The 17549-nt window shown below is 40.0% G+C and overlaps 1 protein-coding gene and 1 long non-coding RNA gene across 2 annotated transcripts; both read left to right on the forward strand.

The window, feature by feature from the left end:
* Window positions 1-2295: 2295 nt before the first annotated feature.
* Window positions 2296-15622, forward strand: LOC128215983 (protocadherin-like wing polarity protein stan). The gene is made up of 10 exons (XM_052922580.1): window positions 2296-2492; window positions 4435-4565; window positions 5340-5578; window positions 8454-8646; window positions 11341-11601; window positions 12169-12315; window positions 12927-13084; window positions 14009-14105; window positions 14358-14588; window positions 15546-15622. The coding sequence occupies exons 1-10, from the start codon at window positions 2296-2298 to the stop codon at window positions 15620-15622; spliced, it is 1731 nt and encodes a 576-aa protein (XP_052778540.1).
* An 896-nt stretch (window positions 15623-16518) lies between these two features.
* LOC128217884 (uncharacterized) lies at window positions 16519-17078 on the forward strand. Its single transcript, XR_008258282.1, has 3 exons — window positions 16519-16634; window positions 16749-16891; window positions 16985-17078. It is a non-coding gene; the product is annotated as an uncharacterized LOC128217884 (long non-coding RNA).
* The last annotated feature ends 471 nt before the right edge of the window (window positions 17079-17549 follow it).

A 17549-nucleotide genomic window follows, 5' to 3' on the forward strand; every position in this document is an offset into this window, starting at 1 on the left:
TGTGACCCGTGGTGAACCATGTGGAAACCCCTTTAAGTCACGTGATTCCTCACGCCTGAAGTGGAAATAAGACTGATTATTAAACCTATATACAACAAAATATGGCATTATAACATCACTTATGGAGTGTTGCTTTTCTTTAAAATTATGTTCAACAATCTCTACAAAATGTTTCAGCATAAGTAATAATATTATTTTAAATTCGCAACAACAAAAAATGCCAACTTGATTAAAGGGACTGTTGTCGAAAACTGACATAAACTTGGCATCGATGTGTAGAATGCATTGAAATTTACTAACTGAAGTACCACATAGTTAACAATTTATTTAAGTTTAGCAGTTATTTCGTATTTTTTTATTATTTTTTTACTGGGTATGTCTACCAGGTAGAATTCATTCCTTATGCGTGATTGGCTAGTCGATGTTATTACGTGATATTACCGAGGTAGGTGTATAGCTTAATTATGTCACCTTATTACAGTAAACCGTCGAAGCTCAGTGGATACGACGCTGGACTGCAATTTTGGCCACACGGGTTTAAACCCGGTCTCCGACACATTTTTTTTTTACATTTTGGTACTTTAAAAAAAAAAATGATATCAAAGCATAACACATTCTATTAGATAATTGTCCTGAGATTCGTTACAGAAAAAAATAATTTTTGTGCCAATCTGGTGTACAGTCCCTTTAAACAGACAGGGTGGTAGCCAAATATAAAATCGAGTGCCTTCTTTCGGACACTTTTTTGTTTTCCCTTGCATGCTCTCTATTGTCCTTTTCGGGGATTCTGGTCGGGTGACGTTTTAAAACTTAAAAATTTATTTGGCCTCAGTGAATGTCCGCATCGTTATGAAATATCTCTCTTTTGAAACCAGCTTTGATAACTCTAGCAAAGTCAAGTTTAAGAGTATACCCTTTTCCAATATAAATGAATCAGATGAAGTAATCAAATATCTTAAGAGCTTCAATTGGCTGTTATGTGGGCAATTATTTGTACATTTTATTGTTACCTTTCTTGCGCAAAGTGCCCATTCAAATACAGCTTGTAAATATTTTTTTTGGGAAGGCATATTTCTGTCGACATATTTAAACTGACAAAAAGACCATAACTCGTGACAGACAAACCTGATATACTGTCTGGTGAAGATACCTAGGATTTATAATTGAACAAATCTGCTTAAAAGTTTCGAACGGTCGTTTAACGTGGGATTGAGTTGCATTTCGCTGTTTTGAACCATATCTTTCGAAGATATTGTTAATTTTGATGAATATTAATCTTAAATGATTTTTCGGTCGAATATTTTGAGTCGGAACACACTTTGGGAAAAGAAAGATCATCGCGAGGAAATTGCAGTTGTCAGTTGCGCATCTATGAGGAGGAAATAAAACAATAGGCGATTTGATTTTTTTAATTATTATTTTAATTGCTTTGTTATGATAGTTTCTTAATAAGCATGAACAAGTAAATAGACAAACACAAATTTGGCATAAAAAAACACCACCATTACCTAAGATTAATGCAATTTGTTTATATCACATTTTTCTTATAAATAAATGGATTATTGTATTAATGAAATATTTCCTTAATATTAGATAATCTTGTGTCATTGTTAATTTCAAGCGGATGGATTAAAGTCAGAAAAGTGTCTCTTATACCTGTATACATTTAGATAACCATACAGACAGTGACTGGAGTCATTGATTAAAACATCAATGGTCATTTATAAAGTGAAACCGTGATTTTGAAAATATACGCAAAAGTTTAATATCAAATACATGGATTTTTTACCATGAATGTCAAGATAAACAAACTAATTATAATGTAACGGTTTTGTGGCAAATAGTGTCTACAATTGTTAAGTGTTGGGAAATATACATTTCGGAAACATTATAAATATGCTTACTCTGACATGGATTTTAATATTGACGGGACTTATACACACATATGATGGTAAATTCATAACTTGTTAATACACACATATGATGGTTAATTCATAACTTGTTGATATATATCTTAACTTTATAGATTCATTTTGTATATAATACATGTATGATTGTTTTGCAAAAAGCATTTTTCAAAAGTGTTTATATTGTTATCATAAATAACCGCTGAACGTTTTCTTTATTTTTCTTCAATTTACTTCAATTCCTTCAAATATCATTGCAGTATACTGGCGTTGATTAATAAATTTACTACATAATTTAAGACCAAAAACTTGCGTTATTAATTATAAAAAAAATCCTTATATTCTAGCGGCCCCAGTGTTTACGTCACCCGCTACGCCATTGTCGTCAATGGACACGATCGAAGAATCTGACCCCATCGGCACCAACGTCATGACGTTGGCTGCTACTGATTCAGGGTCATTTACCATTGGGTCTCAATCGCCGTCAACACCGACCAAATTTGGCATTTCCGGGGGAGTGACGTTGGTGACGTCAGATACGTTTGATTATGAGGCAGGAGAGACGTCGTATACTCTTGAGATAGTGTGAGTGTTCATGATATAAATAATGGTATATTTGTATCATAGAAGCTTTTTTGGTTGTCTTTTATGGTGGATAATTTCTGTCAATATATTTTTTTAAATATTTTTCGGCTAAAGGTAGTAATTGCGAAAATGCGCAAACCCGTCACATTGTAGTGCTAAAAGTTGAAGGCGTAATGTTGTGGTGCGCGAATGTTAGCGCGGCATACATATGAAAAGAATAATGTAGGGCATTTTCGCACTGTCACGTAGCGTATTTTGGCATTGCCCTGCCCCCCCCCTCCCACCCCACCCCAACTCCAAGAAAAGGGGTATATTGCTTTGAGTAGGTAGGTCCGTAGGGAGACTAAAGCTTGTCAACAATTCCTTGACGTATGGTCATCAAACTTGACATTAAGGTTGGGCCTGACCAGTAGATGACCCCTATTGATTTTAGGGGTCATCCAGTCAAAGGTCAATGGCACAGTACCTTAATAGTAAAATGATTTTAAAGCTTGTCCAAGTGATAACTTAAAAAAGCCTAGACCTTTGGTCATTTAAGTTGACATGGAGGCTGGGCCTGACCAGTTGATGATCCCTAGTGATTTAGGGGTCATTGGGTCAAAGGTCAAGGTCAGAGTGACCTTGAATGATAAAAGGTTGTCCTAATGATAACTCCACAATGCCTGCACTCATGACCCTCAAACTTGACTTTGAGGTTGGGCCTGACCAGTAGATGACCCCGATTGAGATTAAGGGTCATCGGACCGAAGGTCAAGGTCCCAGTGACTTTTAACGATAAAAGGTTGTCCGAGAGATAACTCAACAATGCCTGCACCCATGGCCCTCAAACTTGACTTGGAGGTTGAGCCTGACCAGCAGATGAGCCCTATTGATTTTAGGTGTCCTTGATTGCGAAAATGTTGTTCGAGTGATAAATCGACAATGCGTGCACCTATGGCCACCAAGCTTGCCTTTGGGATTGGGCCTGACGTGTAGATGACCCCTTTTGACTTAGAGGTCATCCAGTCAAAGGTCAAGGTCACAGTGAAATTGAACTCGAGGAGATTTCTGTGTGACAGCTTGACAATGCCTGCATCCATGGCCCTCAAACTTGAAATTTAGGTTACTGGTGACCAGTTGATGACCCCTTTGGATTTTGAAGTCATAGAGCCAACGGTCAGGGTCAAAACTCATATTTATCATTAACATTTCGTTATATTTACCTATTGCCTGCTGATAAGAGGATACACGTTTATCTGCGAATATCAGTCATCATCTGAACATGAATGAAAACTGTACCTACTGTCCTCATACTTTGAATGGGCATAATCTGAAAACTAACTCAAAGGTATCAAATATCAATTACAATTCAGCTTTCATTTATGTCCATGCATATTTCATTCAATGCCCAAATACTCCTGACAACATGGCGCTCAGGGGGGGAGGGAGGGGGGACTAAAAACTATTTTACCCTATCGATCCGAAGCTAATTATTTAAAACTTGGTAAGTCTTTGATTTGGTTAAAGTTAGCCAAATCGTTATTGATTGGTTAGTATTTATCCCAAAACTAATGTAAACCAATCAAATCATTTTAAAATGCAAACAAGCCTTAAGATAACATGTAAAAAAACATTCTAGTTTAGTGGGTAGAGCCAAGGAAAGCAGAAAAAAACAGTCAACAAAACTTCACGCCTATAAGGACTCGTACACAAATATAAGCTTAAAGCCTTTTGCTGAATCTCTTTACAAACGCTATTCAAAATTGTAGAATGCAAAGACAATATGTGAAATTATATAAACATTTGTTGATGGATTCCAGTCGTCAGTATCTTAGTTTTAACACTTCGAATGACTTGCCACACTTTATTTCGTTATACAAAAAATGCATTTTACAAAAAACATGAGCGAGTTCCTTTAAATTAGTAGTCATTTTGTAAAAGAATGTTCATGGCTCTCTTTCAGGGCAACGTCAAGTTCAGACAGCACTCAATCGACGGCGACCGTCACCATCAACGTCAACAATGTCAACGACAACATACCCGTGTTCTCCCCCAACTTCTATTTTGCCACAGTGGCTGAAAACACGGCGTCTGGTAGGTTAAGAATCTTATGTTATTTTAGTTTACAAATAACAAACACAACATAGACATTTGTCATCTCTTTTTAGTTTGAACTTACCTTATTCATTTTACATCGATTATGAAAGATAACAACATTATTGGCAAATCCACTTACGCCCATAACGGGAATCGAACCCATCCGGGACGCCTTTGTGAGAAGCGAATGCGCTCACCACTCCGCCTACCGGACAACCAACCTTCCCTCTTTAGTTAGAACAAATCGCTTCGAAGTCAGTATGGTAATCTCATTTTTCATACCTCTAAACCGCCGCATACAGCTGTAGGTAATTCGCAATTGATTTTTATGTACATGTATTTTTAATTACGCTCATGGTTTATAAAATGATGTATTTGGATATTTATGCTCAATTAAATGAACTGTACACCGTATTGATGATTGGCATTTTGCGATTTTGAAGATATTTCAAGGTCGGTCGTTGTTGACCTCATCTCAGTTCATATGGACACACTTTCCCGAATTGGGTAGTCGTGATAAGGGGTGGATGATGTATAAAAACAACAGCAACAACAACAACAATAACAAACAACACAACAACAACACCGACACCAACGACTCCACCACCACCACCACTAACAACAAAAACAACAACAACAATGAAAACAACATAACCACCAACAACAACAACAGCATTCATCATCATCATTATCATCATCAACATTAACATTTATGTCATGAGTTTTAATGTTTCGAAAAAATACATATTAATATACCATTTTTAATCTCAGGATCTTCCATATCGCTTCTTACCGTCACCGATGCCGACGGCGACGCCCTGACAATCACTGTAGCCGCCGGCGACGACGCCAGCAACAAGTTTACGTTCAGCTCCGGTAACCCCAAACTGATCGAGACGTCATCCAACGCCATCGACTATGAGACGTTATCTGGCGCGAACTACAAGTATACGTTGGTTGTAGAAGCGACGGATGGAACAAATACCGGGACCGCTACCGTCATTGTCACGGTAGGTTGGAAGGAGCTTTGATTACACTCTTTTCGAGAGCATATGTTCATGTTCGGTAAAATGGATCATTCGATATTCAGTTGTTTGGATAAACCATGAAATATTTTAGAAACACAATTGCACAAATGTTAGCTGTTTTCAAAAAAAAATCAATGCGTAGTCACAGCCTTCGTGTCGGTGTCGGTGGCTTCGTCATCGTGCATCATTTTCAATGATTTTCAAAACACTGCCAATGGCGCGTAGTTTGATTGATAACAACGAAACAGCGATGTCATCGGCGAGCAGTGATCTGGTTAGAATACCTGGTCAATAATTTAGTTGAATCGTTCGTTAGGTAATTTGTTGTAGACAGCTCGAAGTGTTTTCAATGTGTGTACGAATAAAGCCCACTGAACATTATTAATGTTAGAATTGTGGTGAGTATCTTAAATATGCACTCGCACAGATTTACCGTTTTTACAATTTTTGAATTTTTGTCTTGGAAAGAGCAAATCTTTGCGTAAATATCTGCAAACCAACGATAATAGTTTGCTGACTAACGATTGGAGAGCAGATATTCATAATTCCGTTCGAAAATTGATGTTTCATGGCTTAAACCGTAACTAACGGTTTAATCAAAATGCATAAAACATATAAAATAACTTAAATATAAAATTCTGCGATCTAATTTTTTGTCAGCTGTCTTATATAACTAGTTCCCATGCATTTTCGCATAAATTGGCTCGTTCCTAGATAAAAAAAATTAAAAGTTGTCAAAACGTTCAATCTGTGAGTGCAGCTTTAAAACAACAAAAGAAATCTAAACAAAACACATTGGGAGATATCAATAATTTTGTGCTTACCAAATGTTTTACTTTCGAATCCGTTGAAGGGGATTTGTAAACAATATATTGGTTTGTCATGGGTAAAACTAGGGATGCAAACGAATGGCAAAATTGATATTCGAATATTTGGTAATTCTTTTGATCGAATATTCGAATATTCGATTACCAAAATACATATTTTGAAAGATGTAGTAATTATTATTATTCGCTTAAGTAATAGCCAGGGCAATTTTACCCTTCTTTGTCGTAGTCAGTACGCGCGGCGGACCCTGATTTTCCCCAAATGAGACTTTTAAACACGCAATTTCAGAAGGGAAAAAAACAATACATTATAAAAAGACAAACAATAAAATCGAATAATTTCAATTCCGCTGCCTTTATATTTGTAAACAACGTGAAATAAGATGGATTCCTAGTCAAATAGCATTATGCGCCAACGGAGGGTCTTTTTGTAGGACAAGCAGCCTCGTTCTGAGATTGATCTTTAAATTTACTAAATATAACTATGGAAAACCCAAACCAACTCGGGAACTTGTAAAATAATAAAACGAAAACATATGTGAATTTGACTCATCTATTGTTCAAAAATATCCTAAAACGCTATACCATACATTTACATTTCAAAGCACCAACATTGTATTGAAACATGGAAAACAGGATAAAGCACATATATGTAACAACATTATTGTAGCACATGGCATTCATATCATCACGGCGATTTGAGCTAGGTTGCACTGCTTAATTTGAGCCAAGACAACACATTGGTGTAAAAGCCGATTCCTAGTCAGTTATTGTTAAAGTAGGGGGACTTTTTACAGAACAGAACAGAACAGAATTTATTACACGTAAACTATACAGTTTTTGTGTGTTTCATATACATATTAAATACATTACAATTACAATTATACAATGTATACTAGTGTGAAATATTAAATCAATATTATAATTAATCTATTTTTAAGGATGAACTGGAATAGAAAAACACAAATCAATCAAACTATAATAGTATACAATACAATAACCAATAGTTTTTACAGTACCCGACGATATGTCCCTATTGACATATGACGCGTGTTTAGTGTATTGTCCTCACATTCACACCTCTGGCATTATGGGACAGTCGTTGAAAAAAACGAACGTAATAAACAACAACAGTGTTGTAGGTAAAATGTTTTTTATTCTCTTTGTTGAAAATAAGTGTTATTACTCTTTTATTCGAATATTCGAGTACCGATTTTGACGTTCGAATACCAAACGTTTGATCGAATATTCGTTTGCATCCCTAGACCTAAAACATTAAATTAAAGGTATCCATGAATTGCAGAAAATTTTGACGGGGTCTAGTGGTGTCATTCTTGTTCTCTGAGTGCCAAACGAATGATTCATGCTTCAAACAGGTTTAAGTGGGCATCCGTTCGAATCCGTTGAAGAGGATTTGTAAACAATATGTTGGCTTGTCATGGGTTAAAACATTACATTAAAAGTATCCGTGAAACGGCAGAAAAGTCTGACGGGGTCTAGTAGTGTCAATCTTATTCTAGTGCCAGTGTAAATATTCAAGTCATTAAACGAATGATTGATATCTGATATGTTTTGAGTGGGCAATGAAATGTTTGACAACTTAATCTTAGTTCACAAAACTACAAGTAGTAAAACTATTTGATCAAATGTTTAAACAATTTTTTTTTCTTCACAAATTCGGATAATTACTTGAAAATTGTAAAAAAAATGTAAAAAATATATCACAAATGTGTGGTAAAAAATCCATTAAAACAGCATACCTTTAAATGTCATCTAGAGAACCTTTACATTATAATTTTAATGCTGTTAAATAATGTTTCCACGTAAATTTTCTGATGAACAATTACGCTTAATAATAAATTAAGTTGTTTCTATACGAGGGCAATAGTCGACGTTCAATTCCATATGTCATATACACCCTCAAACACAACAATCAATCAGATCTTTTGTGCAAAAATGAACCTAAACTCGGACATTTGTTGTCAACCGCAAAAACGTGGGCGGCTTCTAAACGTTCACTTTTTATTCAGGTCACAAACGTGAACGAGGCTACCCCGTCGTTTGTCACGGCCAGTTTCAGTCCGGCGTACACATCGGCAACGACAGCGTACAATATCGATGAGACATCTGCCGTCGGGACGTCCATTGTGACGGTGACGGCATCCGACGCCGACGATGGAGCGGCGGGAGAAGTGGAGTACAGCGTGGGGACCATAACAGAAAGTATGAGGCCCTTGAACCCGAAATATCATTGCATGTTTACTGGTTTAATAAGATAAAGGCCGATTCATTTTTTTTTCATGATTCATGGAAACCATTTAATTACACAAAGTTTAACAGAAAGTATAAGATACATTTTCATTTCTAATGTTTTAATGTTTTAATGAAATAACAATCAATTGATAAACAACATGTTAATACAGCAAGTGTTTTGATTTCATTTATCTATGTCCATTGTAGTGTTTAATGATTTACTGATCAATTCATTTTCTTTAATTCAAACAACGAAACACATATTTACATCTTGCACTATCTATGACGGCACACTGATTTACAACTTAACGGAAAGTATTGAAATGGATTGTTTCCAACATTAAAACAAGGGAATAGTCGAAACAAACGTTTGTCGGCTCTTAAGTCTTGACGCCGAGAGTGGGGATGGGAGAGGTCTCGTGGTAAATGTTCGATCGTCACCAAGGTGAGAGTGGTCTCGTGGTATAGGTGACCGCCACTGACTCTAGAGGATGTGGGTTCGATTGCCTCCAGGGTGAGAGTGGTCTAGTGGTACAGGTGACCGCCACTGACTCTAGAGGATGTGGGTTCGATCGCCTCCAGGGTGAGAGAGGTCTCGTGGTACAGGTGACCGCCACTGACTCTAGAGGATATGGGTTCGATCGCCTCCAGGGTGAGAGTGGTCTCGTGGTATAGGTGACCGCCATTGACTCTAGAGGATGTGGGTTCGATCGCCTCCAGGGTGAGAGTGGTCTCGTGGTACAGGTCACCGCCACTGACTCTAGAGGATGTGGGTTCGATCGCCTCCAGGGTGAGAGAGGTCTCGTGGTACAGGTGACCGCCACTTACTCTAGAGGATGTGGGTTCGATCGCCTCCAGGGTGAGAGTGGTCTCGTGGTACAGGTGACCGCCACTGACTCTAGAGGATGTGGGTTCGATCGCCTCCAGGGTGAGAGTGGTCTCGTGGTACAGGTGACCGCCACTGACTCTAGAGGATGTGGGTTCGATCGCCTCCAGGGTGAGAATGGTCTCGTGGTACAGGTGACCGCCACTGACTCTAGATGATGTGGGTTCGATCGCCTCCATGGTGATAGTGGTCTCGTGGTATAGGTGACCGCCATTGACTCTAGAGGATGTGGGTTCAATCGCCTCCAGGGTGAGAGTGGTCTCGTGGTACAGGTGACCGCCACTGACTCTAGAGGATATGGGTTCGATCGCCTCCAGGGTGATAATGGTCTCGTGGTATAGGTGACCGCCATTGACTCTAGAGGATGTGGGTTCGATCGCCTCCAGGGTGATAATGGTCTCGTGGTACAGGTCACCGCCACTGACTCTAGAGGATGTGGGTTCGATCGCCTCCAGGGTGAGAGAGGTCTCGTGGTACAGGTGACCGCCACTTACTCTAGAGGATGTGGGTTCGATCGCCTCCAGGGTGAGAGTGGTCTCGTGGTACAGGTGACCGCCACTGACTCTAGAGGATGTGGGTTCGATCGCCTCCAGGGTGAGAGTGGTCTCGTGGTACAGGTGACCGCCACTGACTCTAGAGGAAGTGGGATCGATCGCCTCCAGGGTGAGAATGGTCTCGTGGTACAGGTGACCGCCACTGACTCTAGAGGATGTGGGTTCGATCGCCTCCATGGTGATAGTGGTCTCGTGGTACAGGTGACCGCCACTGACTCTAGAGGATGTGGGTTCAATCGCCTCCAGGGTGAGAGTGGTCTCGTGGTACAGGTGACCGCCACTGACTCTAGAGGATGTGGGTTCGATCGCCTCCAGGGTGAGAGTGGTCTCGTGGTACAGGTGACCGCCACTGACTCTAGAGGAGGTGGGTTCGATCGCCTCCAGGGTGATAGTGGTCTCGTGGTACAGGTGACCGCCACTGACTCTAGAGGATGTGGGTTCGATCGCCTCAAGTGTGAGAGAGGTCTCGTGGTACAGGTGACCGCCACTGACTCTAGAGGATGTGGATTCGATCGCCTCCATGGTGATAGAGGTTCCGTGATATAGGTGTCCACATCTGACTCAACATTTGGGTTTAATCGCCACCAGGGTGAAAGTGATCTAGTGTTAGGATGTCCGCCACTGACTAAAATGATGTGGGTTCGATCGCCACCAGGGTCAGAATGGTCTCGTAGTATAGATCACCTCCTGTCACCCAAGAGGTTGTGGGTTCGATCGCCTACAGGGTGAGAGAGGTCTCGTGGTATAGATCACCACCTCTCACCCAAGAGGATGTTGGTTCGATCGCCACCAGGGTTAGATTGATCTAGTTTTATAGCTGTCCGCCTCTGACCCACGAGGACATGGGTTGGATCGCCAATAGAGAAAGATTGGTCTAGTGGTAAAGGTGCCCGCCACTAACTCAAGAGATTGTTGATTAGACCGCCAATAGAGTAAGAGTGGTTTAGTGGTATATGTGTCCGCCCCTCGCCAAAGAGGATGTTGGTTCGACCGCCACGAGGGTGAGAGTGGTCTAGTGGTAAAGGCGTTCGTCCCGCACCCTAGAGAATGTTGCTTGCTGCCAAGGAAACTGATCCGATCGCCACAAACGAGCTTTAGGAATAAGTATAAACTGAATATAAGGTAATCTTGACTCAAGACTTGTGCTATGGATATTCCTGTCGTAACTACTATATCGACGAGCAATTATGTAGCACATGTATTAGTTTTCCGCATCTACTGCAGGTACCGGTTCTGCGACTACGGGGATTTTCGGCGTGGATCCATTTTCCGGCGTCCTCTCCACTATCGTAACCACATTGGATTGTGACACGGCGACCGGTGGGCTTGCGTATTATGACGTCACTATTATTGCGTCAGATAAAGGATCCCCGGTTAACTCCGCCACCATCCAAGTCCGTGTGGGCCTGGTTGACGTCAACGATAACACTCCCACGTTCGCACAGAACGTTTATACAGTGTCGATACCGGAAACAACCGCTGCGAGTAAGCATACTAACGTTTTATATGATCTAACTATATTGAAGTAGTTATAAATCGTAGATCAGTCACTTGTATAATCGTAAAGATTATAAGCAAGCTGATGATTTGAACAAAACGTCACAAACCTGGTTGCCGACGGTAAGAAAATGCTTCATCCTTTTTAGGCCAAAAATGTGTATTATAGAATTCTTACCTACACTACGGATATTAATCTTTACTGGGACAGTTTTAGAGAGGCGAGCGCCTGGTGCGACCCCGCCCCAATCGCCCCGGTTTATCCTATGACAGCATGGCAAGGGTTGTATTTGGCCACCATTGATGTATCTGATTAAAGGACGATGTGCATTAATTTGTTTTCTATCTAAATGATGTTGCGGTCAACCCATCCTGTTTTGATCACGTTGAAGTCAATTCAAATATTAATCATAAAGTTGTTCATTACAATTTGGCAAATGGTATTGAAGGAATATTATAACCATACACTTATTCCTGTAAATATTATTAAAGCATGTATATCTCTCAACGTAATCATTAACAACCTCTTGTGAGTTTGATGTTTCATCCTTTCAGCGACCAGTTTGTTGACGTTGACCGCCACGGACGACGACGTTACGGCTGCCGCGTTGACGTTTACGTTAGAAACGTCTAGTTCACCGTCAGCGTATGCGTCTAAATTTGAACTGGACTCAACCACAACAAATCAGCTCAACTTGTTGGGTAAGTTAAGGAGTCAGGTATTTATCTTTTTATAAATGTATATGGCTAAGGGGAAGTATCAATTAATTTGCAATTTTTGCTTCAAAAATCTTAATTATAAGGGAGTTAACTCTTGTACCTCTAACCCCTTTCATTCCTTTTCGGTAATTCTACGCTTGATTACCTGTATTTGGCGCTCACATTCATTGTTAAAATTTAAGTCGCGGGGACGGTCGTCTAATATTTTTAAAACTTTTTTTGCTAAAACATAAGTAGAAACATTTCATCTCATTTTTGCATTGTTTACCAACTGAAGTTTTTTTTTGTTTTCAATTGTTCTAATGTTGTTTTTATCTAATAATTGAGTAGCCCAGGATTTGGACCAATGATGTAATGATATTTTAGATACCCAGGTTATGACATGATCAAGCGCATTTTAACATTTTCCTTTTTTTATGAGTTTTTACAATCATAAAGAAAATTACATTTGAGTTGAGATGAGTTGAGGTGACATAACTATGAACTGTTTTTAAAGTTCAAATAAGTGATTTGGTAACCGAGACAAGATATTTAAGCATCTTTTGAACTATTTTGGCCAGAAATCATATATGAGTATTTCATTTGCTCCACAGCCGCCGTTGACCTAGACGCCGGTGACGCCTCCTCCTACATTCTTGTCGTGTCGGTTGCTGACGGTGGCTCCCCGGCGCTCACCAGTACCACTTCCGTCATCGTCACTGTCACTGCCGTAAACGATGCGGCGCCGTCCGTCACCGGAGCCACTGTCGCTGTAAGTGTTTTATTTCCTACATGCGGTCATTATAGTTCTTCAATCTGATATGTGCAGTGAAATGTGTATACTGTGGGCCGTTTAATCAAAAACAATAACAAACAACCTATGATTTGTAATTATAAAGACATGATAATCGATTGTCAAACATTGTCATCCCAAAGAGGTGATGATCAAACTTTTCGTATACTGCAGTAAAGACGAGCCTTGCATGACCATAATCGGATATCACAATCGCTGCAACTAAACAATCCAATGGAAAAACGTGAACGGTAATGCACCAGTCATATGTAACCACGAGCCCCCCAGGTCAGGGGTTATAACGGGGTTAGCCGGGGAAATGGGCCGTGTTTTTACCTCCCAGGTGCCGGGTGAATGCGGTTGTTTTGTTTTTTGCGCCATAAATAGCAGGGTATGGGCCTAACCTAGGGTCTCTGGGGTGCGGGGGCATTTGGCGGGGATATTACCTGCAGTTCGTCCCTGCAGGGCGGGGATTTTACCCGGGCTTGGCTGGACGGAAATTCAAAGTCCCCGCTATTCCCCGGACCTGGGGGCGTGGTTACAATTGACTGGTGCATAACTGTACTGTTATCAAAATAATTTAATTAAACTTACAGTCATATACATTTCTTACACCATTTCTTGGCATGTGGCCGTTTAATCGTACACATTTCTTACCTTACTTTACGACCATGAATTCGTTTTTACGAATGAAGTCATTAAATCATATGTTTATATAGCACCACGCGTATTTCTGACATGATATGATGCTCTGGCCCCAATTTCTCGAAAAGGGGGGCCCGGCTATTAGAGTCGTACACCTTAATCCTTGGATGACGTTATTCTAAATAATCTGACGTTTAATGTCATGATCGTATGTGTTCCATTTGCAGCCTTTCTTATGACATAAATTTATAATTTCAGATTGACGAATCAACGGCCGTTGGCGGTGCTGTCATAACTGTTGCTGCGACGGATGCTGACACAGGAGCTGATGGGGATTTAACTTTTTCTATCAGTCGTATGTCTTATTTAGAGATAAGGTTTCATGATTCGGTTTAAGCGCTATTTTAAGCACGTTCCCTATTAACTGTGTATGCGATACCCAAGTTCTAAATCTATCCTGTTTGAATGTTCCAACTTAAACACGTGCTAGATGAATAGTTATTCGTCTTTTACCTTAAATGAAGCTTAACAGGAATCAAGTTGAAGTTTACTACATTTCCGTCATTTGCCAGTATAAGAAAACTATAAGATTTGTTTACATATTTAGTGGGCAACTCTGCCGGAAAATTCGCCATTGACCCGACGACCGCCGCCATCAGCGTTGCTGGAAGCCTGGACTACGAGACGACAACCCAGTACCTGCTCACAGTGAAGGCGACGGATGGAGGTTCCACCGCTCAGACCGGAAGTGCCACCATCACCGTCAACATCAATGACATCAGTGACGAAGCTCCAACGTGTTCTGCAAACTCATATTATGTTTCAATCGACGAACCTGGTGTGATATCAATATATAATGTTAGTTATTTTCATATTTCATTCTTTTGTTTATTTTAGAGTAATATTATTTTGATATATTCACACTGTCTGTACCGTTATCTCTACTACAAATGTTAAACTCGTAATAACCTACCGTAATACTTCACTGCGAGTTGTACAATATTTTGTGCGACAGTAGCTCTTCTTGAAAGCATTACTCTAAGTTAAAGTAAATGGTCGTCATGCAGGCGTCACACTGTCCCGAAATGGACACCAGATGGCTATACGAATATGGAATTTTAAATTTCGCGCGAAGATAGCCCTGAACTTGGTGTCGTATACTGATGGACAGCTTGGCGTCATGAGGGATAATCTTTTTGTGCCATGTGTTCACATTACGCCATCGTAGAGGCCTCTTGGAAGTATTGTGTATATGACATTCTCATCTTCTGTCATCAGCTCATTTTGTAGAGTGCTATAGTAGCCATAGCGTCCTCTCCTTTGTCAGACAGCCATTTCCTGACCCACTCAGACCTTGGTTTACCCCTTTGCCTCTGTTTGCCACTGTCCTGGAAAATAAAAAGCAAGTCCCTTGTCGAGTTCTAGAAAAGCAAAAAGCAAGAAATGACAAAGTGAAAAAATACCTGTAAGAGGAGGTACCAAGCCTGGAAGAGTTTGTCGTCATGTTATCTGAGGTGCATCAAAAAGCAATGCTGCTGCCTTTTTTTCTGGTTGTCTCATCACCATAGTATGTCATTCTGCAGGAACTGAATTGTGATTAACTGTGATCGAAGCATTGGGAGGTACACAGTAAAGTTGCTCCAGACTGATAGAGGAAGCTGTTTGTATGTTTATTTAAGTTTATTAATGTCTGCCCCCATCTATTGAATGCATTATGGCTTGACCCATCATGCAGGACTTAAATTGTGTTCAAATGTCATAAGTGACACGAGATAGAAGTAACCACAATTCCCAGTCAAATCAAGACATAACAAGAAGAAACAGAGAGAGAAAGAGAGAGAGATACAAGAGATCTGGGTGCGATTCCCTTAGCCCTTTGTGAGTATACATCTTCGTTATTTAACGTGCTCGATGTACAGCATCGATACACTGAATACAACTTTCCTGGGTTGAACCAGTTATGAGTACCATTTTCCCGTCTTTCGGTTTGACGGACCTAGGAAGATAATCTGAGTCTGGCCTTTTATACGTTCATTTGTTAAAGTTATTCAAAATCGGCTGTTTGCGCCAACACTGTGGTCCCATTTCGATGTCATCGTATTATATTACGATGGCTTCATGATGGCTATACGGCGGAACTGCGAGGACTTCAAACAGTCGTGTTGCCTCTCTTAAACAATCGGGCCGCTTCTTGTTTCCTTCGTTTTGTATTCGTGAGGCAAAAATGCCCGATGACACAGATGACCACACGAAATAATGACGAAGATGACACAATTTTACAAGATGCCCTCACGATGGCCTTACGAAGGAAAATATAGACACACGAATTCAACACGAAAATAAGCATCCATAAGGTCTTGGCTTAAGATGCCCTCATGATTGGCCCAATGGTTTTACTATCAGAGCTGAATTTTAACATTTCCTTTATCGTGTGTCCATCTTTTGTCAATTTCAGAAAAGTGTGACGCCTGCATTAGCGAGAGCTTTAAACTGTATACTCATATCTGATTCTTTTCTGTGCCATAGGACCATGATAAACTCGTTCAATGTTTTACGTAGGGGTTTCTCTGGGGTAAAAATACCCTATATATTGTAAAGAGTATACACTCGAGTAATATCGAGGGAAGCAGCGTGGTTTAAGGGAGCACTGACAGTGATATATTATTTAATTGTCCGTTCTTTCAATAATTTGTATTATGTGTAAAGGACAAAAATCTTTCAATTTTAAATAATGGCATGTTTAATTCTGCTGTGCTTTTTTAGTACGTCACGCTTGCGTGTACTGACACCGATGCCGTTGACACGTTGACGTATTCCATAGCGTCAGGAAACACTGGAACGACGTTCAGTATTTCAGCGTCTGGTGTAATCACACTAGCTTCCGGTAAATATTCACCTTATTTTTTCATTATATTGCGGTTAAATAATCAACATTTTACGATGATATCTATATGAGATATTTAGACATGCTTGTGAGTATTTGTTTCCTTTCGTTTAGCCCTTGACTATGACGCGGGGACTCAGAACTTCGCGTTAAGCGTCCAAGTAACAGACGGAACCAACACGTTAACGATCCCGGTCACTGTTGACGTCAATCACGTGAACGAGGCTGCACCTTCTGTAACAGGAAGCACCGTTAGCGTAAGTTTGTGAACTTCTTTGTTTAGAAACAATTCTGTCGACACATTATTTTTATAGTACTAAATGGAAATTGATATAATTCGATCACTTCAGATTGACGAAACCACGGTCGTAGGAAGTGCTGTGACGACCGTCGTAGCTACGGATGCTGACGGGGGAATAGATGGGGATTTGACATACACTATCAGTCGTAAGTTTATAATTTTCATAGCATGATAGGTTTCGATTTATGGTTAGTATTCTTCGAATTTAAGCTGTCAATTGAACCGCTTGAAGTATTTTTACTCTCCACAAATGTTCATTATATTAAGACTATGTTTGGAGCGCATGTTACAACCAGCTCGGTTGAAGGCCAGTTCCACACCAAGATGTCAAATATTTTATGAATACAATTTCGTGTCCACTCCATGTCTCTTGAACTGCTTTAAGGATTTGGATATATTCACCACAAATGTTCACCAATTTAAACAATGTGATGAGCGTATGCTAAACCCAGCTCGGTTAAAAGTAAAGGTCACATTACTTTCTACTTACAGGCCATATTACTTTTTGACGTCCGCTTCATTTCTCTTAACGGATTTTGAAATTACTCATGACAAATGTTTACCATGTTAAGACGGGGTTCAGAGCGCATGTTACAACCAGCTCGGTTAAACGT

The sequence above is a fragment of the Mya arenaria genome, chromosome 14 (genome assembly GCF_026914265.1).
Source record: "Mya arenaria isolate MELC-2E11 chromosome 14, ASM2691426v1".
Classification (NCBI taxonomy): Eukaryota; Metazoa; Mollusca; class Bivalvia; order Myida; family Myidae; genus Mya; species Mya arenaria.

Excerpts from the sequence above, each read along its gene's own strand:
- LOC128215983 (XM_052922580.1), top strand. The coding sequence starts at position 2,296 with ATGGACACGATCGAAGAATCTGACCCCATCGGCACCAACGTCATGACG. Across the intron at positions 5,579-8,453 it reads CCGCTACCGTCATTGTCACG|GTCACAAACGTGAACGAGGC; the intron begins GTAGGTTGGAAG and ends CTTTTTATTCAG. Across the intron at positions 14,589-15,545 it reads TGTTTCAATCGACGAACCTG|TCAAATCAAGACATAACAAG; the intron begins GTGTGATATCAA and ends CACAATTCCCAG.